General features: G+C 41.1%; 1 protein-coding gene across 3 annotated transcripts; it reads left to right on the forward strand.

The window, feature by feature from the left end:
* Nucleotides 1-316: 316 nt before the first annotated feature.
* CAMSAP1 (calmodulin regulated spectrin associated protein 1) lies at nucleotides 317-26,214 on the forward strand. 3 transcript variants are annotated; one of them, XM_062641459.1, is made up of 19 exons: nucleotides 317-423; nucleotides 1,195-1,357; nucleotides 9,696-9,958; nucleotides 10,142-10,303; nucleotides 11,119-11,199; nucleotides 12,174-12,206; nucleotides 15,541-15,682; nucleotides 16,190-16,329; nucleotides 16,427-16,523; nucleotides 16,899-17,076; nucleotides 17,413-17,507; nucleotides 18,218-18,302; nucleotides 18,629-21,065; nucleotides 22,323-22,459; nucleotides 22,550-22,758; nucleotides 22,845-22,947; nucleotides 23,296-23,411; nucleotides 23,629-23,747; nucleotides 24,054-26,214. In XM_062641459.1, exons 2-19 carry the CDS (start codon nucleotides 1,195-1,197, stop codon nucleotides 24,354-24,356), a joined length of 4,863 nt encoding a protein of 1,620 aa, XP_062497443.1. In that variant the 5' UTR covers nucleotides 317-423; the 3' UTR covers nucleotides 24,357-26,214. The 3 variants fall into 3 exon arrangements, with proteins under 3 accessions (XP_062497443.1, XP_062497441.1, XP_062497442.1); XM_062641457.1 differs by lacking the exon at nucleotides 317-423 and adding an exon at nucleotides 610-721; XM_062641458.1 differs by lacking the exons at nucleotides 317-423; nucleotides 12,174-12,206 and adding an exon at nucleotides 610-721.
* The last annotated feature ends 1,130 nt before the right edge of the window (nucleotides 26,215-27,344 follow it).

The raw sequence follows: 27,344 nt of genomic DNA on the forward strand, positions 1-27,344 counted from the left end.
CGGGTCCCCGTTGTCCCGGCAACCGTTGCCTAGCGATGGCCGCGGGCGGCCGAGCCCCGCGCCTGCGCAGTGCTGACACACAGGGGCGCGCGCGCGCGCCGGGCTGAGGAGGAGGAGGGAGAGGGAGAAGGGGAGCGCGCGCCAGGCGGGCGCATGCGCGCGCGCGCGCGCGGTCCCGAGCGGCGGTGGCGGCGGCGGCGGCAGCAGCCCCGGCCCGGCGGCTCCGTCCCTCCTCCTCCTCCTCCCTCTCCCTCTCCCTCTCCTTCTCCTTCCCTCCCTCCTGCACCGGCTCCGGTCCCGTCCCCGTCCCGCCGAGCCTCCCCCCCCGCCCCTCGGCGCGCTGCCGGGGCGCCGCGGCGGTACCCCCGCCCCTCCCTGGTGCCCCCCCCCGCCGCGGGGATGAGGCAGCGGTAGCGCGGCAAGGTGAGGCGGCGGGGCCTGTAGGCCGCGGCGGGGGGGGCGGGGGGGGGCTCGGCGGCTCCCGTGCGCGGAGCTGGCTCCCGGCGCCGGGTGGGCTGCGCCCCTCTCCCTCCTCCTTCTCCTCCCTCATCCTCCTCCTCCTCCTCCCGGGTGGGGGCGGGGATGCGGGCTGGGCCGCGGCGGGGAGGGGGAAGCCGCCGGCCCCCTGCCCTCCTCCGGCGGGGCGAGCGGCGCGGGGATGGGGGTGCGGGCGAGGAACCTCTGCTGCTTCGGCCGGCCGAGGCGAGGGAAGGAGCCCCAGGTGCTGCCCCGGGCCTGTCGCGGCCCCGGGGGGCGGGCGGGGGCCGCGGTACCTGCCCGCATTGTTCGGCGGCGGGGGGCGGCGGAGCGGGGCCTGCGGGTGGGGGGGCGGCAGCGCCCCGGCCTGTCTTTATTGCAGCGGTCGGGCAGGTGATGGGGCCGCTCCTTTCTTCTTTCGCTAGGTCGTAGCCTTGGCTGAGGGCTTCGCTGTGCGCAAATCCCTGCCTTCCGCAGGCAAGGATGCTCGCTCCGGGCTCGGATGTCTTTTGATTTCCGAGTGGATTTAAAATCGCTAAATAAGCCCTTTCGGTGCACATCCCTGAAGGATGTCGGGCCTGTGGTGTTTATCCCACCGTATTGTGCCTGCCATAACGTGTGCGATCCCATTCAGCAAGCTCCTCTCCTCTGGGGTTTTGGAAATGCGGTGAGAGAAATGGCTCGTGTAAAAGTCCACTGTCTTTTGTTTTGTTTTAGATGGTGGATGTTGATGTTCGTGTGGGTGGAGATAGTACCAGAAGAAAAATGGATGCCCTGGCAGATAGTGCACTTGAGATTGTCCCTTTGGAGCTCTATGATTCAGCCAGAGCAAAAATAGCTGCTAATCTACAATGGATCTGTGCTAAAGCCTACGGAATAGGTAAGATCGCATCTGTCAGAAAGTCATTCTTGGTTTTGTTCTTGTTTATTCTGTCCCCCCTGCCATTCCAGAAGTAATTAAATTGGGCTTAAATCACCTTTGTTTTAAATAACAATAATACGACGGTTAGTTCTTTGTAACACTGTGTGTTTCCTGTCATCTTCGACAGGAATAATGGCACTATGTGAGATGCCCTGAATCAGCAAACATAATGGTGAATGCTCGCAGATTGCCCTTGTGAAGAGTTCAGACCTCAAATTTAGCCACATCGGCTCTCTTCCACAGGGCTGTATGTTGCTGCTTGCAGGCCCCAAGCCCCTCCAAACTGTGAAAGCTTTAGTGTGCTTCCTTGGCTAGTCATGTTGGCCAGTGGATGCTAGGACCTTGACACCCTTGGTGTGCTCAGTTAGGACTTTTGGTTTTGGTCAGATTGTGGTTTTGGTTTCAAAATGAGCTAAAAATAAATATTTATGATCAGCAATGTTCTTTCATGTAAAAGAAATGTTGGATGAGCAGGTACAGTTTATGTTGTGTGACATTAAACAGCAAGGTGTAGGTGATAGATTTCATCTTTCCCTTCTGTTGTCGTAAGCCTTTACAGTCAAACCTGGAAAAATAAGATTCCTGGAGTTCCATTAGTAAAGTATTTTCCTGGCATCTACCAAAATCTGCGTTTTTGTTTTGCACTATATCTGTCTGCCTATTCTGGATTATTGTTACTAGATGCTTCTTGAGTTTGAGTAGCTTCATTATGAAGAAATAAGATGGAATACTAATGGGTTTTGTTTATCCAGCAGAAAATGTATAATAAAAACGTGCAGAATCTTGTTTTGGAAAATGAGGTAGCCCTGTTAATCTAAGTCTAATTCGCCAAACTCTTAATATGCTTAATGGCTTAGCACTAGCTTACTTTGCAACAAGGCTAAAGCAGCCCATTCTTGCAGTGAAACATTAAGCCTTGGTGGAATATTTTTCTAAATTCTTCTATTTTTTAATATTTCCATCACTGTCAGTGTTCTCTTCATGTTGGTTGTGGAGAAAGCAGAAAATCATGGGGTTATAATGTTTAGTGTTAGCAAAGGTGTTTCATTACAAGCAACAAGAGACCAAAAAAACCACCAAACATTTATGAGATTGCGTTTAAAAAATGTGGGAATTTTGTGAGGGTGCTAGTAAAACACTGATAACTTAAAAAGCTTAGCAGGCATTTCCTCATGTAAATATTTTTTAGCGACTGGAATTGTTTGTAACGTTTCCTGAAGACTTTTTTAGTGATCAGAGATAAAATGGATATTCAAGCCATGGAGACACACTATTTATGTTATGACTTTGTTTTGAAAGAAAGCTAATCCTAAACTAGAATAGACTGGCATGGACCCTGTGCTGCAGAGAAAGCTTCATGGCCTTGTGTTTCTTGGGGCTGTCTTCTGGGGCTCCAGAACTCAAGATTGTGGCCGTACCTATTGGACCAGTTAACAGCAAGTCTGCTTAGGCACTTGAACGTTACTTCTGGAATAGCATTGCAAAATACGTAGACATTTATAAGCCTCTTTAATTCATAAAGAAATGGGTTTAAAAAGGTTTTGTATGTGGTTATAATTTTGACTAATATTTGAACTTAATACTTGTCATCTCTTAGGGTTATGTTTTTGTTTTAACGTACTGGATGTTGCTCAGTGAGTCTTGGGCAGCTACCAAGCAATTCAGTTGGATGGAAAAAGTATGCTTCTTTGTTTATAATCTTAAAACAGTCTCATGTTCTGGAGTAGTTCTTATCTGATAGGGTTTCCATAACTGCTTTCAAATGGCTGAGTAAAGAGTGTTTGTCTGAAATGTTAGATTTGGAATCAGAGTGTATGAATTGACATAATTTTGAGCCCGAATCTTTCAAATGCTGGTGCATATCCTGGATTTCACTTCCATCTGCGTAAGGCTAAACTCATGGTGAAGTGTGGGAATAGTCAAAAACAGGAATTGGATTCTAGTGTAGACTGTTACTAGAAGTCCTTCGTCGCTGCAGGTTTTACCTGAAACTGTTATTTCTGTTTACATGAAAGGATATTTGAATTCTCCACATCTAAGCTGGCACTTAACCAGGAAAATTCTTTATCCTTTCTTTGTTTTCTCAAGGACAAATTACTGAGAGCATGCATGACAAGTAATTCGGAGTTGAAGCCCTAGTTTGGGCTGTACTTCATTTGGTGATGCATTCCTCCTTTTTTCCCCTTCTGGCCATGAAAAGAGAAAATGTTGGTAGCCAAACAACTGAGCACAGCTACCTTCTCTTTTCAACACAAATCATGCTAGTGAGGCAGCCCTTCTTCTTGCATAGGAATTGGGCTGGATGCTTTGTTTCTGGAAGCCCATAGCTCCTTCTGTATGTGATGGATGCCTGGTTGTTACAGATGGACTTCAGAGGGAGGTCTTAACAACTGTTTGTCTGAATTCCAGAGGACAGCAGGGAAGGATGCTGTGAGGAAGGTGTTTCCCCAGTCAGTGTCATCCATCTCCCCAGATAAATCTGGGAGTACATGGATCTGGAAACCTTCTATGCTCTTGAAAGATTATAAAGTTCATTTAGCTGAGACAATAGTTTGAGGGAATAGAGTTTAATTAGAACAGAATGATCTTTTTCATCAGCAAACCTTGATTAGAACCAAACATGCACTTTAAGGAATTCTGCAGCAGTGTGAAAGTACAATTCATTACGTTTAAGTGACCGAGGAGCAAGGGTGCCACTGAGTTTGTGGAACTTCAGTTCACAGGAGGTGAGTGTGGGAGGCTTGGAGAGACTTGGCAAGCTGTCCGTGGGAGAGAGCACTCTTTCACAGTACGTGGAATGAACCAGATTGCCAAGTGGTAACAGGACCATGCGCTGCACAGAGCTGAGCTGGGGGGAACAGACCTGGTCCTTCGGTGCCGCTGTCCCCTTTAGGCTCTGAGTAGCAGCAGTCAGGGTGAACAAAAGCAGTGTGTTTTCATTTGGTACAGCATGGAAAAATAGTTAATGGCAATGAGAAGATTGATCTCTCAGCAGATTTAGTTAGTACAGCATTAATTTGTGCATGGAAATCATTTCCCATCATCATGGTTATAATATTAAAATTTAGATATGGAAGGAGTATATGGGAGTTTTTAAGTGTTGCAGCTTGCTGGGAGCAAGTGGGCTGTTTGCTACCCTTTCAATAACAAATGTTGCTTCTTTAAATGTGTCTAAAATTCGGATTCTTCAAAATGGACTTGGTGGGTTTTACTTACTTATTACACCAAGGAGCTTTACATTGTTTCCAGACTTAATGCTAACATTAGCCCAAGATCTTTAGCAAGACACAGGCAGGAGAGCCAAGGACTAATGTAATACATTATAGGAGAAATGCAAGTTGTGGCTTTTTTTGGTCTTTGAAATACTTAATACTTACCTGTTAAAGAAGGTTTTACAGTACTATAATAGCTACCCACATTTACTGGTTGGTAGAGGGTGAGCATGTTTCCTGGGCTAAATTGCCTAAATTCCTGGGATCCCTGCTTCTTCAGGTCTATGGTAAAAATACATTTAAGCAAGCTGTTACAATTTGCAGATGTTTGACAGTTAAACGTTAGTTTCTTTAATAATGCCGTTTCATGGGCACTGAACATTACTTGTGTGAAGTTTACAGGGGTGAAGAATTCCAGAATTGTTACTCTGTCTCTTCTGCTTCATCCAGGTTTGTGGCTCTATGCTTGATCAAAAGATATGGTAATGAGAGCGCGGTCACTCTCATCAGCGGTGTACAAAGTCTTTAGCATGGTTTTCCTGCCTGCTGTATGTAAATGTTCACGTGTAGTGTTATAGCAGTATAGTACAGTTCTGCAATGAGAGCCAACATAGAATGGTTTTAGTATAATGCAGATGGTCTTAGTTGCTGAGAATATGGAGCTTCTGCTCATGATCTGCAGCTAGAGGACATGCATGCAGTACTAAATAATTCTGTGAACAGATACTGATACTAATGAAATCCTGCTCAGAATTTGAATAAGCTCCGTTCTGTTTACCAGGATGCTTTGGCTCTCTTTCCATGTGAAACCAGTTCTTCGTGCTTCTGGAGGTAGAATAAGATCTGGGGTGTATCCACTTCTCCAATTCAAGGGATAAGTCAAATTTGTTCCGATTGCTGTGTTTTTCTTTATCAAATAATTATCAGGTAGTTGTCTTTGAACAGGTTTGTGTCAGTGAGATTATACCTTAAAGGGAGGAGAGGAGGATTTGGCAATAATTGTGTGTGATGGTTACAAGTGAAGTTGTTTTTGTAATCCTCTAAACTCAGTTGTACACAATGATTTATACTTGAGACTGACCTCATTTGGAGAGACTAGGACTCATCGATACGACAGCAGACCAAAAGAATCGCTTCCTGAGGAATTATGATGCCTTAGTTTTGAGTCCTCATCTCATAAAAATAGCTGGTAGAGATGTCTCTCCAGTGGGGCACGAACACATGGGAGTTTATGCTGCTAAAATCTGGAAAAACTGTGTTATTACTTTGCTTTTCTAAGTGTGGGAAACAGCAAAAATGAGCATTTTGCTCTATAAGAAGCTGACTGGATGCAACTAGGTAATGAAATTTACATAAAGTCCATGTGTGAAAGAGATCCGGTCAGCTCTGACACGGAGCATAGCAGGGTGAATTCTTCAACAGAAACTTAGGCAAACTGAATTAATGACCAGTGCCTTCACAGATCTGATTATCAGCTATAAACCCACTGGTAGTTCTTAAGCTTTATGTCTTTTAAGCCCCTTGGTTTGTCTAAAACTGGCAGCTGTAAAGCTTGTGTTGAAGTTGATGCAAACGTTTTTCCTGGGATAATAACTCGGAAAGCACATAAGGAAAAACAGAAGGTGTTTGCCAGCTTTTTGATAAGATGGAATGGTAACATAAAAGACCTTTTTATATGGTTTCATTGGTTTTGGTTTGCTGTTAAACAGCTTCAGCAGAAATGTGTGTAGCTACAGCTTGGAAGTTAATTGCTCAGAATTTGTTTTTTTGTTGTTGATTCTTTTCAAATTCCAAAGCATAAACGTATATTCCATTAATGAATGGAATTTTTCTCACCTGTAAGTTCAGTTATAGGTCACGAAAGCAAGGTGGTGAAAAAGATGCTTATAGAAACCGGGGCTTGGAAAGACAGGGACATTGTCCTCAAGAAGAGCATTGACACATTCTGTAGTGAGGCAAGCAAAAAGCCCGTGACACGGTTGGAGTTCGGCTGATCCATAAAAACCAGGCAGGAAAGCTCTTCATAATGCTGGTGACCGCTTGTGTGTCCGTAACGGGTTGTTGAAACGAGCAGTGGGTAGTGTGAGTATGTCCAGTAGGAAGTAAATTGGAATATTACTTAAATAAAGTTAATATGTGAATGTGTTTTATATACCTTAAATTTTCTGTGGGCCTTTAGTCAGGGCATCAGATTAGTTATGAAACTGTTCCTTTCTGTCTCACACAGGCAAATTTAGCAGGTGGAAGTGTTGAGTACACTAAGGTAGAATGTAAAACTGGGCAAGTGTTCACAGTGAAATAAGTTGCTATTATGGGAGGATTAATGTTTATGAAGAACTTCTTATGGTAGTATTCAAATTATCCTGGTACTAGAAGTTATCCTCACCCACCTTTAATCCTGGTCAGTCTAAATCCATTCAGTCTTCAAGCCATTATGTGGAGGTCAGAAACATGGAGTTAGAGATTTCTTTAGTATAGAAGATCTCAGGATCTATTGGCTGGACACTCAGACTAAAGAGCAGCAGCCAAGATACAAGATGTATTATTTATTTTTAAAAAAATATATGGATTTCTGTGACATGGAACCTCATCATTAAAACCTAGATCTATTTATTGCTAGAAAAGGCTTTTAAGATCATTAAAATATTGCTAGTTTAAATGCAAATTCATGTTTGAGGTCTTACTGCCCCTGTCACACAGGGAGCTGAGCTTCATCTTCCAATAGCCTCGTCTGTTTCAATAGCGTGTGTAAAGAGCCCGATCCGATAGATTATATCCTCGGGGGTATGTTAGTGTTGGAGAGAAAGCTTTTTGTAGTTACAGTCTATCAAATCATCAGTGTACCTCGTGGAAGAGGGACCCGAAGGAAATGCAGAGTGAGGTGTCTGCTGGTGCAGCGGGCTTTGGGGACAGCGCACGCATTGGTGGAGCTTCAGGGTTCTTTGTCCAGCGTTGCAGTGCAGTTTCAGACAGTCACCTCGCTTACCCTGCTCAGCAGGGGTCTGTGGAGCTGGTGGAGGGCAGATGTTCCCACTAAACCCTCATCCGAGTACTTCAGATTCCAGACATTTTGAGCTTGCGTTTTTCTTTTTGTCTTAAAAAAGCCTTTAAACCTTGGAGTGGTGCTAATGCTCTTGCCAGAAGTGTACTACTTCATGGATATTTCATGAGCTGCTATCCTATTATTCCCTTTCACAAATCATTTCAGTCAAAAGCAATGTATCTTTGACTGTTAAAGGTTCAGCTGCTTGTAAGGAAGCTGAAATGGTGAATTCTGTGAGCTGCTTTATGTTTTGATTTTTGGATCTTTCCTCAGTCTTTAGAAATGGAAGCTCTAGTTCTCCTGGAAATGACAATGACCATTAAATGGAATTAGCTTTCAACAGCCTTTGATTTTAGGTCAGGTTGAGTAATGTTAAGAAGATTAAAAATATTTGAATTTATTCTCTATTTTACTAAAAATGGACACCCACATTCACAAATGCTACTTCTGTGGTGCCACTGGGGTTTTATTGTGGGTCTTCCAACCATCTTTGGCATATGGTGTGTGTATCACAGCAGTCGGTATCACACAAAGTAAAAATAGTGATTTTAGTTTTAAAGAGCTTCAAAGAGCTTACCATTTTGAAAAGCAGTGGTGGTGGCACTGTATGTCTGAGTGGCAGTCAGAGCTGGTTTATTGTGTGTTTCCATCTAAGCTGTATTCTGGCTTGTGTAACTGGTAACGTTCTGTCTCAGTTTCTCTTCTTCATGAGCATTAAGTGCTCTGCACTACACAAATCCTGTGTGGCTCGTTTTGCAGTTCAAAGAGAGGCTATGGGTGGGAGGGTTTTTTTGAATGGGGAGATTTAATTATTCTGCAAATGAGCTGAATGAAAAGTAAACAGGCTGCCAAATTAATAATTCTTTTAACTGGGGATGTACATATTTAAATGAACGGTTGAAGTGACTTCAGGGGAAGATCTTCAGAGTGACTGGATAGCAGAAGATAGAATCTGGTGTTTGGAAATGATGAGATGTTGGGCTGCTGTTAAAACAACACACTTGAGGCTAGAAAGTGTTCTTCCTGGAGTTGAAGACACTCATTATTACTGCCAGGCTATTATAAAGATCAATAGCTTCTAGTCTGATTACTGAGGATGAGTAGAAACATTTATTTTGGGCTATATCTATTTTTAACTTGGTTTATGTCTTTTCAATAATACCAAGAAACTATTGCTCACAACAGCGTTTCTTCTACCTTCAGCTGTTGTGATCAGTTGACATTTGCCATGTGCTGTAGTGTCACAACCTTTAATGTTAGCAGCACATCAGCTAACAATGTATGGATTCAGAATGCCTTGGACGTGTTTAGAGTGATCAGAATATTAGTTGGTGGTGGTGCCTCTCTTTCTTGCCAGCTGTGAAGCTGTGCTGATGAGCAGCCAAAGTGTAAGTCTTTGTGAGGGTTGGAAACTGGTGGAGAAGAAGTTTAGAACCAAGAAATGGGTGACTTAGTTTTCTTTGCCCGTTTGAGAATTGGTGGCCGAGCCTTGCAGTTGTTTAACTGCTGCGCACAGATGCTTTGGGATATTGCTTGAAGTAGCTGTACGTTTCGCTTTGGCAAGGTATAAACGCCTCTCTGATACACAGAGCATTTTAGTCTGTGAGTTAAGTAAATGATTTATAATTCCAAGTAACAATTAAAATACTCTGTGCTCGTCAGCAGAAGTGATAGTGTATCATGCTGAGTAAGCTGGGTCTTATTCTAGGAGACCATTAGAGGTGTGTAGAGGAACTTGTGTCCATGTTGAAGTGCATGCTTGAAAAGGACTCTAGTCTCTTGAGAAAGCAAACGGGCGATGTCTAGGATTTCTACTGAAGATGTGTATGTCAGGAGCCAATTCTATGTGCTTTACTTAATTAACGTTTAAGCACAAAGACCTGTTGAAAACCGTTTGCAATATCAAACTCCAGACTTACCTATGTTTGGGGTTTTTTGTGCTTGTATCTTTTCTGTTCATACACTGCCTTTGAATGAAACTAAAAACATTCACTTCTGTTTATAGCTGGTGCCGCTTGTTGAAACATCTTTGTTGTTCCAGATAACGTCCCAGAGGAGCTGAAGGACCCGTTTTACATTGATCAGTATGAGCAAGAACACATTAAACCACCCGTCATCAAGCTGCTGCTGTCCAGCGAGCTGTACTGCCGCGTCTGCAGCCTCATCCTGAAGGGCGATCAGGTGGCTGCTCTGCAGGGACACCAGTCGGTGATCCAGGCTCTGTCTCGGAAGGGGATTTACGTCATGGAGAGTGATGATACACCTGTGTCTGAATCTGATCTGGGCTGTGCACCAATCAAAATGGTTAGCTTAATTAAATCCACCTAATCATCTTTTTATTTAACACTCTCTAAAATAGTTAATGGAACGAAGAGCTCTTCATTTCTAGGTCACTGACCTCAGGAATCTTTCATTTTAAATACAGTTAGAATATATAATATTTTTAAAGGATTTTCTTTTTAAATGCTCGTTGTTTTCTTCTTTTAGAGTTCTCATATGGCAATGATTGATGCTCTGATGATGGCCTATACTGTCGAAATGATCAGCATTGAAAAGGTGGTCGCTAGTGTCAAGCGTTTCTCTACATTCAGTGCCTCAAAAGAACTGCCCTATGATTTGGAGGACGCAATGGTTTTCTGGATTAACAAGGTAAATTTACTTTGAGAAATGTGTCTCTTTCTTCTTGTTACTTCTGAGATTTCTAGAAAGGTTCTGCTGAATGTCTTCCCTCCATCTGCCTTACCTGGGGAGTTTTATCACCCTTTCCAATTCAGGTGAAGAGGGCTGCCTTAATTACTGCATTGTTACTCATTACCTCAAGTCCAGTGGTAGCTGGGTATAATATTCCACCGATACAGATTATTAGTGGTACTTGATTCCCTTAATGCTGCAACATATTCTGATTTCATCTTCAGGCTTGGCTTGCCAAGGTTTCTGTAAGCACTGAGAATCAGACTAGCGGGGAAAGGCAGTTTCTTTTTCTTAGGGATGCTGTAATAAAGCTGGTAAATTTTTCAAGGCAAATTTTGAAACATAGAAGATAATTAAGAACTGAATTAGGAATATGAAGAAATTGGGTTCTTTATTTTTAGACAAGCTGCTATGAGGTTTGGGATTTTCTTTTTTAGGTGAAGCATTGTTTCATGTTAAATAACAGGGTAGACTTAATTCTGACTAACTTGAATACATTTAACAGAAATACTGAAACTTTGCAAAGGGTAGAGGTTGTTACTGAAACCCTTTTGAGTGACAACAGTATGTCCCCTTTGCCAACCCAGGACTCCCTTGTGATTATAGCTACTGCTAATAAGTGAGTTGTTCTTGAAAACTGTTGTAACACATTATTCTTTGAACTTTTTATGTTTGTAGAATGAATTGACTATTGAGTAAGGGGAAGAAGAAGAAAACTTCTTGAAATGTGTTCAGATGTATTTTAATATTTTTGCTATTCGGTGCCCTTTTAGGTGAACCTTAAAATGAGAGAGATCACGGAGAAAGAGATTAAATTAAAACAGCAGCTAATGGAAAGTCCAGGACACCAAAAGGTAGCCCAAATTTGTCTTCAGTTGTGACTTTTGTTTTTTTTGATGGTTAGTGGATTTAAATATAAACATCTCAATAGTTTTTTTTGTTAGAGAAACAGGAGGTGTCCAGTCCTCAATACTCCTCAGGTTTTGTGCATGCAGTTTGTTCTCTGTCTATCATCAGTGCCCTTCTTACTTCTCAAGCCCACTGGTATCTCCTGACTTTAAGTTTCAGTTGGACAAAACCAACTTGCTTCAACTTAAAATAACTTGTATCAACTTTACATGGGTAATAAATATGACTCAGCTTTCACAGCACAAAATATATATTATATATTTTGAAAGCTCTTGGGACATATTCATTTTGCATGGGTTAATTGTCTAATGTGTATTCAGAGGCTTATTCAAGTTCTATCTTGTAAGCATACTCTTGGCATTCAAATGTTATATGTGTTTGTAGTTTTTTCCACCCTTTTCCCTAGAAATTATATCACAATGCACTAACATTGCAAAGTAAGAACACTTTCATTTCTGGAGAATGTAAACCAGATCTTTCTCAAATATACTGTGCAGTAAATGAGCTCCGTGATTTAATGAAGCCTTAAAAAAGGCTGCCGTGTTCTTCCCTCAAATTGGCATTGCTGTGTAGAGGGGATTAAAGTGTGACACATGAACAAGGCACAAGTGATTTAACTTTTGTGTCAGTGGCAAAGGTTTTTCATGTGCTTTTTTATGTAAAATATTCTTCAACAATAAGGGACTAAAGAGCTGTTTCATTTACAAGTTGATGCACTCTCTGAGGATCCCTTGAACTATTTGATTCTATTGACTTTTGTGTCTCATTTTAATATTTTTAAATCTAAATTTCTAGGCTGCAACCATTCTAAAATATGAAAGTGTTTATTGCTGAAGTGCATTTAAGTATTACTGCTTTTAACTTGCATTGCTGATGTTCCTTTCCTATTCCTACATTCCTTTCCTTGCTTCCTGAGCAGTCTCCTTCCAAATGGTATTGGAAATTAGTACCTGTAAGTGCACTACTTTTACACCAGTTGTCATCCACGAAATCATGGCTTTTTTAACTTTCTTCAGAGTGTTTGCTTCCATTGCAATGCTTCTTAGATGGTCTTTGAAAAAACACCTGTAAGCTTTTGGATCATCAGGCTTAGTTTCCATAACATGATTTTTGCATACTGTACAGCATACAGCATAATCACTTCACTTCAAAATTGTTTGCACAGTGCAGGAGTGAGGGATATGGAGTAGCAACAAAAAGCTAGAAAGTTAACAGCAGTTGAAATGGTTGCATTTACCATTGTTGTTGTAAGTAGGCAGTTGATCATAGCACTAAGGTGATATAAAAGCTGGTCGGTTTAAATGGTTATTTAATCTTTGAATCCATAGTTCAGATACTCAGATCTTTGCAGTAGCTCATTAAATCAGGCTCTTGCACAGGTCTGTAAGGCTGTCGAAACCAGAACACTTGAGGTGGGGGTAGAAGATTTGACAAACCAGTTTGGATCCATTACGATAGTTGCTGGAGTTGTTTGCTAAATAAATGCTGCTAATGGGAGGAGAAGAGGCCGTGTACAGATCAGAAGAAAATACTTATTTTCTTTATGGTGACATGTGAAATGTCACCATAATTCCACCAGATATACAGAAAAAAATCAAATTGTGCTTCTGGTACACAAGCCCGCTTCGTTTTGACTGAGTTTCTTGGTTTTATACCTACTTGTAGAGATTTGTTCCTTTGCTTTCCTTAGCCTCGCTACCCTTTCCCTGCACTTGGAGCTGGTGGTTTCATTTTCTCCCTGGGAAGATGAGAGCTGTTGTCTCTTTGTGAATTCCAAAGAGCAGTGTGCTTGGAAAAGGCAGGTGTGATCGGGCACAGTTTCTGCTCAGTCCCACTCCTCTGCCTTTTACTCCTTTATTTGCTTGAACCAAATGTATGGACTGCAGTAAAAACCTGAAATATCTGAAATAAAGGAATTGCAAGTGGAGATCTGCAGGCTAAGAAAACCTGTCTTCCAGCCTCCTTTAATGACCTGTGTGTAGTGAAGTGTTGACCTAGTGCTTATCACTTATATTCTAGTGTGCTGAAAGGCCACATCTGCATTAGAGGCAGATACTTGATAGCCTTTTGAGGAAGCTGAGCAGGTTTATGTTTTGTTCAGAGACAACTGGGTGAGAGTAGAAGAAGCCACAGGAATGGAAATGACTTGCAAGGGTGTCATTGACCAAGTTGGTGGTAAAGGAAGGAGTAAATAGAGGTTATCTCACTGCTAGTCCACTACCACTGAGGTTATACTGGTTTACTGACAGATTTAGCAGTGTCCATAGTAGCTGTCAGACTGCGTCACTTCCATAGTTTTTCTTTTGTGATCTATGTATTTTTTAAATATAAAGTTGTCTCTATTTCAGCAGCCCCCACTTCTGCCCTTTAATGCATACACATAGCATACATTGTATGTGTGGGTGGAGGGGAGGGGGCAAACCACAGAACTCAGCTTAGAATACAAGAAAGAATTCAGAATTTTCAGTGTGAAGGACTGCATGATTAAGAGACGAATAACTGAGAGAGAAATAGGGAATTAATATAAGTCCATACAAAAACCCTTATGATAAATTCATGCTTTTTTCACCAAAGCTAAAATAAACAAGGAATTCCAGTTCTCAGTATTGACTGTGGTTAGTTTAAATTCCATTTAAGCCTATTGGAAAGGAACTATTTTTATCTACTTTAAACACAGGAGGAATTAAAGTTCTGAAGTTTGTTTTTAATATGCTTCCTTCATCTAAGCGCATAAGTGCTGAACCTTTTAAGCTAACCAGTTCACCTTAGTGTGCATACTTATTTTATCAGCCTTAATGACCACATTTCCAGTGCATAATGGATGTTGCTAATGCAGTTGATTTGTTTCTTGTTTGAATAACCACCGTCGTGTGTCTCACCATTTCTTTTTGTGTAAGCCCGATCTGATGCATGCCCTATCGCACTGCATGCTGGAACCAGTGGAATATGCTCGTGTGGTACAGTATGATTCACATTCCATTACATATTTGTGGAGTGCTTCAGGCTGGGGAAAAAAAAAGTAGCTTGCACCTGGTAAAAGGACAGGAAAATAGTATTAACATATAGAGGTAGCTTTTAGAGTTACTTGCCTTTGCCAGGGAAGCTTAACATAGCATCTTCATAGTTGTGCAAAATAAATTGACTGCTGCTTAATGCTCTGAGTGTGACTTTGCCTTTGAACAGATTTTTTTCTCAGCCTGTGCTATCCTACATTGACACATATGAGTATGTGTGTGTTTGTGTAGAGCTTTCCCAGGTTGTCCTGGGAAGTCTATGATCCCATTGATAAAATCCAGCTTGCCTCTGACAGCTAAATACATTCTGTATATCAGCACATCAGTCAAGATATTTTGTTAAATGCTAAGTGATATTAATGCACTAATGTGTAAAAGGAGTCTTTTCCCAACTCTGTAAGGTATTTCTGCTAGCCTCTGTAGTCTGTAGTTCTTTTGCTTGGCCACCTGCTTTGCTGCTTGAGCTTAGACACAGCCTTCCAGCCTAGCCAGCATGTGGGTGCTTAGTGAACATCAACACTAAAACTTCTCTTGCACAAATTGCAAGAAGCAATGCCAAGATTTGTTCTTTAGTTGACTGGCCTTAGCTGTTCTTCAGCTACGCTCCAAATTCTGTGAGGGCTGGGGGACGGTTTGCGCAAGCGTTTGATTCTGATCTGTAGTGAAATCAAGGAGAGTTTTGCCGTTGATTTAAAGGCTCTACTTGCTCCCCTTGCTCTTTGGAAAAGGCCGTGTTCTTTTCTTTTGCACGATATTCATATTGTGTGCTGGCTTGCCAGACATACCATGTTCTGAATATCTCTGAGAGAACTTTGCTGTCTGTGGACTGACAAGTCTGTGGATGTAGGTAATGTATGAGAAATCACTAGCCCGCCTGAATTATCTTTTGCTGTGTTTTTGTTTTGTTTTTCCTGGGCTTTAAGTGTTTTCATGTAGTTATCGGTGTCTCTTTCTTTGGATCTGCTGCATTCATGCATCTCTGTGGAAGGATTTTGACTTAAATTGCTTGCAATAAGTTACAGTGTGTGAATGAAGCTAGGAATCCAGCAGCATGGATTGCTGCCAGATGCGAGAGAGTGATGAAAAGGGAAGCACCGTATTCTGCAGAATTGGCTTCCATTGAGGGAAAAGTAAGCTTGTAAATTGCCTTTGACTTAAAGCAGAATGCTATAAAGGATCCACCGTAAAGAGTTTTCAATGCCTAATTCCTTTTTTTTTCATGCTGCTTTTCTGTTTGTTGGCATCACATGATCACTTGTTTTCTTTTGGTAGGTGCGTTACCGGAGAGACCATCTTTCAAGCAGGCAACTCCCTTACTTCCCTTTGCTTGAAGATTTGATGAAGGATGGTAGTGATGGTGCTGCTCTTCTGGCTGTCATACACTATTATTGTCCAGAGCAAATGAAACTGGATGGTAAGTAATAAAGGTTTAAATAGATAGATAAATATTCTTTAATCTTTGAAAGGTGAACTAGAAATACATTATGAAGTGAAAATACAGTGCATCTAATAAGTAGTGGAATACAGCAAGTTAAGAGTTGAGTCACACGGAACCTGCCTCAGTGTATTTTAAGATGTAACCTCCAATTTTGTTTTTTTACTTACTGCATTTAGAAGGCTCTGCTCTGTATATTACAAGCTACAAAATAATCCTTTAACATATCTAGGTGATATGCCTTTCTTTGTTCAACTAAGCTTGGTTTCAGTAGACCATAAAAAAGGAGTACCTGTCCACTACTGTGTTAGCTGATCATCCTCATGTTCTTCTGTAGGAGTACATAATTTGACATTATAAAATCTAGATTTTAAAATACTTTCTCCACTCTTCAGCAATTGTCGCTCTTCAGCCTTGCAAACATGAGTTTCTTTGCTAAAAAAACATCGTAGTGTTGTAACTTACTCACCTTTTTCACCTTTCTAGATATTTGTTTGAAGGAGGTAACATCAATTGCAGACAGCCTCTATAATATTCAACTTTTGAGAGAATTCTCAAATGAATATCTAAACAAATGCTTTTACCTCACATTGGAGGACATGTTATATGCTCCTTTGGTCTTAAAGGTAAGAAACATAATGAAGGATACTTTTTAAACTAAAATGTAGGTAAATCACAAGGGGTTTGTTACTGAGGTGTGTTTTTTCTTTGTTTCTGTTTTAGCCTAACGTCATGGTATTCATTGCGGAACTCTTCTGGTGGTTTGAGAATGTCAAGCCAGACTTTGTACAACCAAGAGATATTCAGGAAATAAAAGATGGTGAGTTTTTAACTCCTTATGGATGTTAGCATGTTGCATTACAGTGGAACTGTTGCACAGCGGTGTTTCCTTTGGAGTTTTGTTTCTGCTTGCTGGGGATCTTCAGAAGCAGTAAAAACAGAAGGAAAGTTAGTTCTAGATCCGCTTGAGTTCTGACTCTTTGAATGTGGTAGATGTTTTTCCCTAAGCCCACTATTACTTGTAGCTTTCTTTCCATTAACTTCACCATAAGATACATCAGGTAAAGAGCAGTGCCTGAAGTTTCATTTTAGAATTGTCATAGAATTTTCATTCTCATGTGTAAAGGTTCTATTCTGTTTTGCTCTTTTGATGACCAGTATGAGTTGTGTTAATGTTGTGTATATATATGCACAGTTAAAGCAGTGTTGCAGCAGAAGAGCAGTCGTCCGCCTGTTCCCATTTCCAATGCAACCAAGCGCAGTTTCATGGCCAGCCCTGCTAGTGCGAGTCCAGCAGAGTTGCAGCCTGCAGCTCAGGCAGGCTCTGAAGCTTGCAGCAGATACTACCTGCACCCTGAGGAGCCTGACTATCTGTAAGTCTGGTTTCATGTTCTTTAGACTAATCTTCAACTTATGCTTCCATTTGGATGACCTGTAATTTCTGCTGCTAAATATTCACTACAGACTGAGTGAATCTGAGTTGTGTGCAGTGAGTCTCTAAAATATTCTCAAGTTCAGAGCAGCACTTTGTGCTGTTTTGATCTTTCTTTGGCAAATGCCAATAAGCCCCATCAGTTAATGTCACCATTGCGTGACAGAAGAAGTCAGTCTAACTTCTGCTTTGAAAAAGGCTGTTAAAACATGAAAACTGTTCAAGCAGCTCATCTTTACTAGCCATATAAGTAGTAATGAAAATTTCCTTTTCTTAGTGGCAAAGGAGGAAGCCCTGCTTTTAGCCCTTCCCATCCACTGCTCCCTTTGAGACAAAAGCAGCAAAAATCTTTACAGGGAGAAGACAGCCCTGGTAAGTCTACCTTGAATTTGCATTTCAACCAGCAATGACCATCAGTGCCAATAGAGTAATGAATAAAAATGATGTAAGTTAATATTATTTGAATGAGCTAAAGTGGAAATAAGCTGCAGTCAGCCAGGTGGTAAGGATGTTGAGTTTGAGTAAATCATCTTTGTTTGCATTAAAAGGTATTCTCAAACAAGTGAGCTTATTTCTCAGAATCTCAAGTGCAAGAAATTAACACTAATAATGTAAATTCTGTGAAAAGAAAGGAGAAATCCCCTTTCCAAGTCTTAGGAAACACAGTTGTCATCCAGAATGACAATTCACTCTAGGAATCGATATGTTTTCACTAAACGTTTTGTATTACTGAAAACCTAGGTCCTGTACTTATCCAGGGATGCTCAGCTAAGGTACCAACCAAACACTCCAACTTCTTAAGCTCTAACAACAGGCAGTGAGGACTTTTTAAAGGTCGGGGGCATGACAGAGAAGACAAATTGAACAGTTTGGGCTTTGAAAACCCAGAAGTCAGATGTGTGGATGTCATTACTTTTCCCTAGATTTTTTTCAGGCTTTGTCTTTGGTTATTATTTCAGCAAATCTGTTTGCTGCTGCCATCTCTTGGTGAAAGGGTTTATTATGTTTGCTCTTAAATAAAGTAAAAGTGCTTGTTTAAAGACCATTTCTAAACTGTTAACAATTTAAAATATGTATTTCAGGTCAGCGACATCGTTCTAATTCTTTGACCCGTGTTGATGGGCAGCCACGAGGTTCAATTCTTGCATGGCCAGATAGGAAACCCAGGTAACAGGCGTATTTAAGTGTTCCAGTACTGCCTAATGAAAGGATACTGTGACAGCCACTGTAACAATGTGGTATCACTTCCTTAGAACTGCCCTGAGAGTCACTTTAGTTTTCTATAAATGTACATTTTCAGAGATGGGTGGTCTTAAGCTTGCAATTGCAAAGACTTTAAACATAGATCTTAAGTTGCTATTTAGTATTGCTGGTCGCTTTTGATAAAGGATGCAAAGAAGCAAAAATTGTCACTGTTTTCATCAAACTCCTTAATTGAACAAATTATAACTTTTTGTGCTTAAGCTTCAGTAGAATGTTCTTATCTTTTCTAGGCCTCTGTCTCAGCCAACGCCATTTGCTCTTCATCATTCTGCCAGTACTGATGTGGACCCTGGGTCTGGTGATAGCATTAGTCTGGCTAGATCAATCAGCAAAGACAGCCTTGCTTCAAACATCGTTAACGTAACTCCAAAAAATCAGCCCCATCCTCCGTCCGTGAAGACTAATGGGAAGAGCTTGCTGAACAATGTTGAAATCGAGGATGAGGATGAAGAGCTTATTGCAATAATCAGATCTGAAGAGAAGCCAAACCGTGCTGATGTGGAATTGCAGAATGCATCAGCCAGGGTGCCCAGCATAGTTACATCTGCATGGTCTCCAAAAACAAATAGTGAGACTTCAGAAAGCAAACCAGACAGTTTTTACTTGGAGCCTCTAATGCCTGCTGTTCTAAAACCAGCAAAGGAAAAACAGATCATCAACAAAGAGGATGAATGTGGGGAAGGGAAACAAAGGAGTTTTACAACAAAAAGATTAAATGAAGGACACTTGTCTTTGATCCGCAAGAAAACAAATAGCAGTCATGGTGAGCATGACCTCAACAGGACTTTTACTCCAATTTCTAGTTCTGATTTCACTCCAGTTGCAGACCCTACAACTGCAGATTCAGTGGCACTGGTGGAGGGAGGTTTAGAAGCTTCCAGACCTTTGGCTAGTAGCAGTCTAGATCCTTCTCCTCAGGAACTATCCACTGGAGGATTTTTTCTTCATGCTGCTAAATCTGATGATGACATAGCAAGTAAAGTCAACGTCAGTTATGTGAAAAGTCTCAATTCGCATGTTGCAGATACTACATGGACTATGGTGAGACAGGATTCTGATTCAGATCTCTTAGACATAGAAGATGCTGACCAGGATTTGGTAGTCATAGATGACCATCCTATAGTTGCTAAATACATTGGTGAGGAAGAATCTGCAAAACTGCAAGAAGATATGAAGGTAAAAGAACATGAAGATAAGGATGATGCCAGTGGACGTTCCAGCCCATGCTTGAGTACAATATCTCAAGTTAGCAGTGTGTCCATGACTAGTGGGAGTGTCCGAATGACCAACTTTGCTGAACGGAAGCTTCAGAGACTTAATAGCTATGAAACAAAGTCCAGCACAAGTAGTTCACAGAAGACCACACCAGATGGATCAGAAAGCTGCCCAGCACCACTGACCACATGGAAACAAAAGCGAGAACAAAGCCCCAACAGGCAAAATAAAGATAACGTTAATCTTCTAGCTTCTGAATTGGTGCAGCTTCATATGCAGTTGGAAGAGAAAAGAAGGGCAATAGAAGCTCAGAAGAAGAAGATGGAAGCCTTATCAGCAAGGCAGCGACTAAAATTAGGCAAGGCAGCTTTCCTGCATGTTGTTAAAAAAGGGAAATCTCCTGATGTTCCCCAACCTATTAAACCAGAACATTTTGCAAAGGAATATTCTCGGCACAATGGTGAAGACTTAGATGAAGTTTCTTTGGGTTCCAAATCTGAGGAGTTCCTTGTGAAAGAGGACGAGAGAGAAGAAATGCTCAACGATTCTCCTGAAGTGACAAAAGTAAAAATTCAAGAAAGCCTCGCTTTTGCTGAGCAACATAAAGCAAAAGACTCTGCTGCTATACATGACTTGGAGAAAAGCAATATTATTTCTGTTGCCCTCCTAGAAGACAACGTTACTGAAGTGGATATAAATGAATGTGATCTTTCTATTGAGAAACTGAATGAAACTATCAGTACACTTCAGCAGGCTATATTGAAGATTTCTCAGCAACAGGAACTGCTTATGAAATCTCCAACAGTGCCAACACCGGGAACCAGAAGTAACTCTCAGGACCAAAAAGTAAAACCATCAATTCACTTTGTTGAGCCCCTCTCTCCAACTGGAATGAACAGTCTTCGTAAACCCCCTCGGTTTGGCCAAGGAAGGAGCCCTCGGTCAGGGAGACCATCTGATTTGAAAGTCAGTAAAGACAGACAGCAAAATTCCACACGTGTTAAAACCCCAACACAAAGCCTAGACACCCTACCGCATTTAAGACCGTTTCCATCCAATAGCTTGTTAAAGACACCAACAGAAATCGGTTTGGAAAGTAGCCCTGATCACGGGAGTGGTTCTCAAGAGAAGTGTTTCTTTGATACCTATAGACTTCATGATGAGAGCAATCAAAGGGCACTTGCTCTCTCCACCTCCAAAGATGCAAATATTATTTCTGAAATGAGCAAGGAGGTGAATAACAGCTTCAAGGAAACAGGGTTGAATTCTTCTGATGGCTCAGGAAAAGAAAATGTCCCAGTGGACGAGCCACTGAGGAGCAAGGCTAATCTCATTGAAGTAGACTTGTCCGACTTAAAAGCTCCAGATGAAGGAGAACTTGAAAACCCGGATAGCTCTACAGATATGATTAGTGAAGGTGATCAGAAGTCTGGTGTGGGTTTTTTCTTCAAGGTAAATATGTCACCTTTCTATATTTGCTTATTGTTACACATTTGCCCAGCATTAGAAGTGTTTTAGTCCACTTCAGTCTTTTGATGGAACACAGTACATTTTGGTTGCAATATTTAGGATTTAAAGAGCTGCATTGGGAAGGAACTGCTTGTGGAGAAAAAAGGGTTTGACTTAATGTATGAAATCTGTGTTAAGTTTACTAGGAACAAGGATTAACCTTGCTTTTCTTCTTTCCCATAGATTTTTCTGAGATAGAGTACAAAAGAATCACAGAATGCAAGGGCAGAATTTACTGCTGTGAACCTGTGTCAGCTGAAAGAAAGAGTTCTGACAGAATACAGGGATCTAGGAAAACCTGCTGGAGTCTGAACTGGGTCTTTGGCATTTGCACCCAGATTTTAAGCAGCCTAATATTCAAGGGCTCCAGCAGAGAATTTAATTGTATGGCTGTAGATGCAAGTGAAAAATAAGATGCTTTAGTGCACTGTTGGAAGAAATGATTCTTTTCCATACAGCTTTTGGTTTTGTCTTATAATGGTAGTGTACAGGGCTCACAATGAAAATACATTCAAGTAATTTTTCTCATTTCACACATTAACTGGCTTGGGGAAAGGCTTGTTGTTAAGCTGATGGGTTCTGGGGACAGTGCTATTTCTTCTTGTTGGGTTGGGTATATTTCAGGTAGTGTGCATTCTCCTTCTGTTGAAGTTCAGAACTGCTGACAGAACATTTGATATCTTAATGTATGCTTAGCAGTGATTATTGTAAATACCTTAAATGTGCTGACATGGTGATACTTTTTTAATTTCTCCTTCAAGAAAGTCAAGCTGGGATGCCTCAGTCCTCTTGAATTTAACTTCTTGTTTTATACAGTGTGGTCATATACTGACTGACTCAGAGGTTATCATTATGCTGGGGTGGTTTGTACCGTCCATCCTAGCCCACGTGGTAGTTGCATTGTAATTTGCAGTTCTTGAAGTTTTTGTGGTGATGAAGCATGCTTCAAAGCAAGTCAGAGGAAGGTGACACTCTTCCTTTTGTCCTCACAGACTTAAGGGAACAGTGAAATTGTCTCTTAAATTATTCTTGAGCCACAAACAGTTCAATACAGTTCTGATTTACAGTCAGCAATTACCAGAATGTAAAGGTTTCCCAAAGTAACAGCTTTCCTAAAATCTTCCTGGTATCGTCAGCAATGCTGTGATGTCCAGCTTAGGATATTCTCTTTTGTTCTTTAAAATGCTCTGAATTTTACAGGATGAACAGAAAGCAGAAGATGAGCTCGCGAAGAAACGTGCAGCGTTCCTCTTGAAGCAGCAGCGCAAGGCTGAGGAGGCTCGGATTCGGAAACAGCAGTTGGAGGCTGAAGTTGAACAGAAAAGAGATGAAGCTCGGTAATGACATCTGGAAAGGAGTACTTCTTTTTATCTTTAAGAGGAGGAGAGGTGTTATATGGTGAATGTAACGCTGTGTTTGCTATTTAGTCGCAAAGCTGAGGAGGACCGAATACGGAAGGAAGAGGAGAAAGCCCGAAGAGAACTTATCAAGCAAGAATATCTAAGGAAAAAACAGCAGCAAATTTTGGAGGAGCAAGGGCTTAGCAAGCCCAAATCCAAGCCCAAAAAACCCCGGCCCAAGTCAGTCCATCGTGAAGAATCTTACAGTGATTCAGGGACAAAGTGTTCTTCCACACGTAAGAGTTGTGCTTTGTTTGCTCTCACGGGGTCCGCAAACCCGCGTTAACAAAATGTATTTCACACGTTCTCTTTTATTTTGTAGCTGACAACCTGAGCAGTGCTCAGTCTGGTTCCAGCCTGTCGTTGGCCTCCGCAGCAACAACTGAACCTGAAAGCGTGCACTCCGGTGGGACGCCGTCTCAGAGGTAGAAAACTAAGCTTAACTTTAGTATTTTTTCAATAGCGTTGGGATTCGGTGGTGTTGGCTTCAGCTTGCTGCCATAGAGGCCCAGTAGTAAGTGGTGAATTCAGCTCTGTTTTATGTGGCTGCCAACTCCCATGTTCTGTACAAACTTGCTCTATTGTTTTGTTTTCTCCCAGTGGAAGAATAGAATTTCACTTTGATGTCTGAGCAGGGGGAATCTGGCTCTCTGGGGGAGGAGAAGGATATATAGCCTGTTCCATTCAGAGCCAGCCACTGGTGAATTCTTTTAAGAGGGTTCATTTTTCAAACCAAAATCATGTCCTATAACTTTTTATATTCCATCCCCCAGAGTTGAATCAATGGAGTCCTTACCAATACTGAGCAGAAACCCCAGCAGGAACACAGAAAGAGATTGGGAGAATGCTTCAACTGCATCTTCTATTGCTTCGGTGGCAGAATACACAGGTGACTGCTTCGGTTTGAGCATTTGTGATGAACAGCAGGCCTTAAAAAGCTGGGATGTATTTGATGTGACACATTTATTTTTGAGAAGTTGAGGTGTATTTTGTTCTGTTTACTATCTCTAAGATATTGTGGAGGATTTTCTGTTTTTCACTTTGAATGAAAATCTTAATGCTCATAAATGTAAAGAAAATAATTTTTACTTCTTTATCTTCCTTAGGTCCAAAATTATTTAAGGAACCCAGCAGCAAATCAAACAAACATATTATTCACAATGCAATCTCTCATTGTTGTCTTGCTGGAAAAGTGAATGAACCACATAAGAATTCAATATTAGAGGTACAATACAATGTTATTAATGCACTCAACAAGATGTATCTGTAATGCTTATTTCATAACCCCGCTGAAATGCTGTAGCAAATGCCATTTCCTAAAAGGTACCTGCATTGAGGGTCCTTTATTTCTCTTAACTGTATGGACTTGTGCAAAGCATGATCCTGTATTGAGTTGAACTCATAAGCTTATAAAAGGACTGAAAGTCATAGTTACAACACTTATTCAGCTATATGTGAAAACTTAAAGCTTGACATGTTCACGGTGAGAACTCCTGTACTAATCTATGTATGTGTTTGGTTTTTAATGCAGGAACTAGAAAAATGTGATGCCAACCACTACATCATTTTGTTCCGTGATGCTGGCTGCCAGTTCAGAGCACTTTATTGCTACTATCCTGACACTGAAGAAATCTACAAGCTGACTGGAACAGGGCCAAAGAGCATCACCAAGAAAATGATTGACAAACTTTATAAGTACAGTTCGGACAGAAAACAGTTTAACGTGATTCCAGCCAAAACCATGTCTGTCAGTGTGGATGCTCTTACTATTCATAACCACTTGTGGCAAGCCAAGCGACCTGCAGTGCCAAAGAAGACTCAGACTCGTAAATGACACTGAGTTCTTGGGGGGAGGATTGCTGAATGGGATGGCATCGAAAGAAGACATGTTTACCATTTTCCTCCAGTTTGGTATGAAATGTGCAGAACCATAGACATTTTTTAAGGCGCTTCTAAACAGAAACCATGGATGCAAGTTACGAAGAATGAAGGAACATTGCCAGTGTTTTTTATGAATAATAAATAAATCTGCTGTTACACCCAATGCTAACTACTGTGGCTTTCAACTGATGAGGGACTGTGCATGTAGCAAGATCTTTAACAAGTGGATTTCCTTTTACTTGAAGCTTTCCATCGGTACAAATTGGGAATAATTTAGTTCCGTTTCCTCTCCACCTCATTCCCTCCTTTCTCCTGTCACTCTTAAAGTTGGCGAGCGCTGAACTTCAGTAGGATTGAACAGATCTTGGGTGAAGTGCTTTGGGTTTGGTTTGGTTTTTTAAACAGTCTTTAGGGAAACCTTCCTTTGGGACTTTTTTGAGGAACTGTTTAATACATCAACTTGTTGTACTGTTATCTACTGCCAACGTTAAGTTCAGCTCAGATTTCTGAACAAAGCCCCCAACTTGTGCTGCTCAGAACAGAGTTTACTCGCAGTATCTCTTTAGGATAAGCATTGCAAGGATTGCAAAAGCCAGTCTTTTATAAAAAAACCCAAGTTGTTCACAAATGTAAAGATCTCTGGAATACAATCGTGAAGAGGCATACTACAGGTGCTACTAGCTGGAACATGCCTGACTGAAACTTAAGGCAAGCTGAACAGAGCACAGTCATTACTGATTTCAGTTTCAGGTAGTGTCCTAAAGATTTGTTTGCTTTAATAAAGATGGAATCTGGTAGGTATAGAACATTTCCACTCTGAGCACGCTACTCCTGTACGATGGTGCACTTAATGATCACAGATTTTAATGTTTTTATTACGTCATGAAATGTAATTCTACTTTCTTTGTCCTATCTTTATTCTGAATGAGCAGCATGCTCGAAGATGAAGAGTGTGTTATGTTTTTTATTTTGGGTGAGATATTAATATATATTGATTTGTTTTTCTCATTTAAAAGCAATTTTTAAACAGAGACATTTGCATTTGTTTCAGAAGCCCAGATAAGTCGAATGGCTTTGGATTTCTTTTCATGTTGAAATATTAAACCTTGAGTTATAACCTTAAAAGTCGTTGTGTTTCAGCAGATTAAATTTTTGTCTGTGGTACCAGGGTGTATTTGCAGTTCAGTTCCGTTCTTTTAATACTCCCATTTCTCATTTGTGGCCCCAGCCAGACTTCAGAGTAGGTTTCTGTAGCCATTACCTAAGTTAATCTGCTAACATACGCCTGCGCCATCCGGTTTGACTCGACTACCTGAGGGTCATGTAGGCTTGTGACTTCGGTTTGCACATGTTTACTTTTATTTGAAGTGTTACTTGAATCCGTATCTCTTCAGTGCAAAAGGCACTACACCATCCTAGAGGTGAACTGAGCTCTACAAGACATTATTAAGCTCTGAGAATAATGGAAGATACAGAGAGTTATGTACATAAGGGGAAAATAGGGTACGTAATAAAGTGCTGACTAGATAGAGCAAAGTGAAGGTCTTCCATTGCGGTCTCTCCATTTTACTTTTCCCCTTCCAGTACTCCTTGACTAGGCTGCTGCAACTTTGTAAATTATGTTAGATAGTTTGCTGCTTGTAAATAATTAAAGGCTTTATGGTTTCTAAAGTGCTAAGTATTAAACACAGTCATGAGTGTAGCTTTTGTTACCATGCTTTCCATGCTTGTGCTTTATTTCTCACTGTTTGATATTATATACCATATTTATTTTATGAAACACTGAAATTTAATAAAAACCATTAACTGATTTCCTTTTTATTTCATGTGTACTTTTGTTGTTGTGACACCTCATCCCCTCAAAGAACTAATGCGCTTTAAAGATGTGCTGGTCTGTGTTCGGTTGTGCTTCACCTGTAAGCAGCTGTAATAACTTCATGACAAGAGCTTCATTCTCCTGAGCCTGATTGCAGCGTGCAACAACTTGGCCAAAAGGCTTTCAGACAACTGGAAAGTGATTTGACAGTCTCAGTGAGGATTTATGTCATCAGTTCAGACTCTCAGATCTGGCTGGTGGGTTTTCTTTGATCTGTGGAGTCAGTGACAGAGGTTTGGAAGCATTAAGAGAATTTCTTTTGTTGGGCGCTTCAGTATTAGCTTGCTTGTGATTTGTAAAGACAAGTTGCCTCTAGAATCTGGAAGTGAGCCGGTTGTTGAAGCTTCATAATGCATCCGAGTTGCATAGAAGTGAAATTTATATTCTCGAGGCTATAGACTTTTTTAGGTCAGGAATAATTTTCTGGGACTGTACAATAATCTTTTGCAGTCAGCTAATCCCTGTGTGTAGATTGAAAAAAGAATGAATCAGTGATCCCAGTGCTTTTTACTGTATTTCATTCAGGCTGAGATCTCGCTGCCTGTAGAAAGGACTGGAAGAGAAGGCGTCCTCCTGGATGTCGTTGTGCTGGATCAGGTCCTGATTTTTCCTGCTGCAGTGTGGCTTTGTTTAATACTGGAAGCACTAGGATGTGACATCCATTTGGACAGGGAGAGGAGCTCATCGGTAGGCAGGGTATAGTCCCAGGTGCCAAGCTGAGGATCGTAGAGGAAGTAAAGGAGGAAGTCACCTTCTAAGAGATAAAATTCTCTGGAAAATGAATAATCTTAAATTTTAATTATCAAAAACCCATTAATCTCAAATACCTTGGCAAGGAATATGGTCTGTTAATTTAGCCTGGAAACAGGAAGAGACAGCTGCTTGTAAGAAGATAACGTAGAATTTGTGGGTGAGTGTGCAGGGGAATGTGGGGAAACCTGTAGATGTGTGTGGGCAAAGGCAGTGTTTTGGAGCAGGGAGAACTCATTTTCTCACGTAGGTTTTGTATAATCTAAATGTCAACCTCAGTGTGTTCACTGCCTGCTGTCAGCCCAGGGTAAAATG

This window comes from Pezoporus occidentalis, unplaced genomic scaffold, assembly GCF_034315485.1.
Source record: "Pezoporus occidentalis ecotype Australia unplaced genomic scaffold, CSIRO_AGI_Poc_V1 ctg68, whole genome shotgun sequence".
Taxonomy (NCBI): Eukaryota; Metazoa; Chordata; class Aves; order Psittaciformes; family Psittacidae; genus Pezoporus; species Pezoporus occidentalis.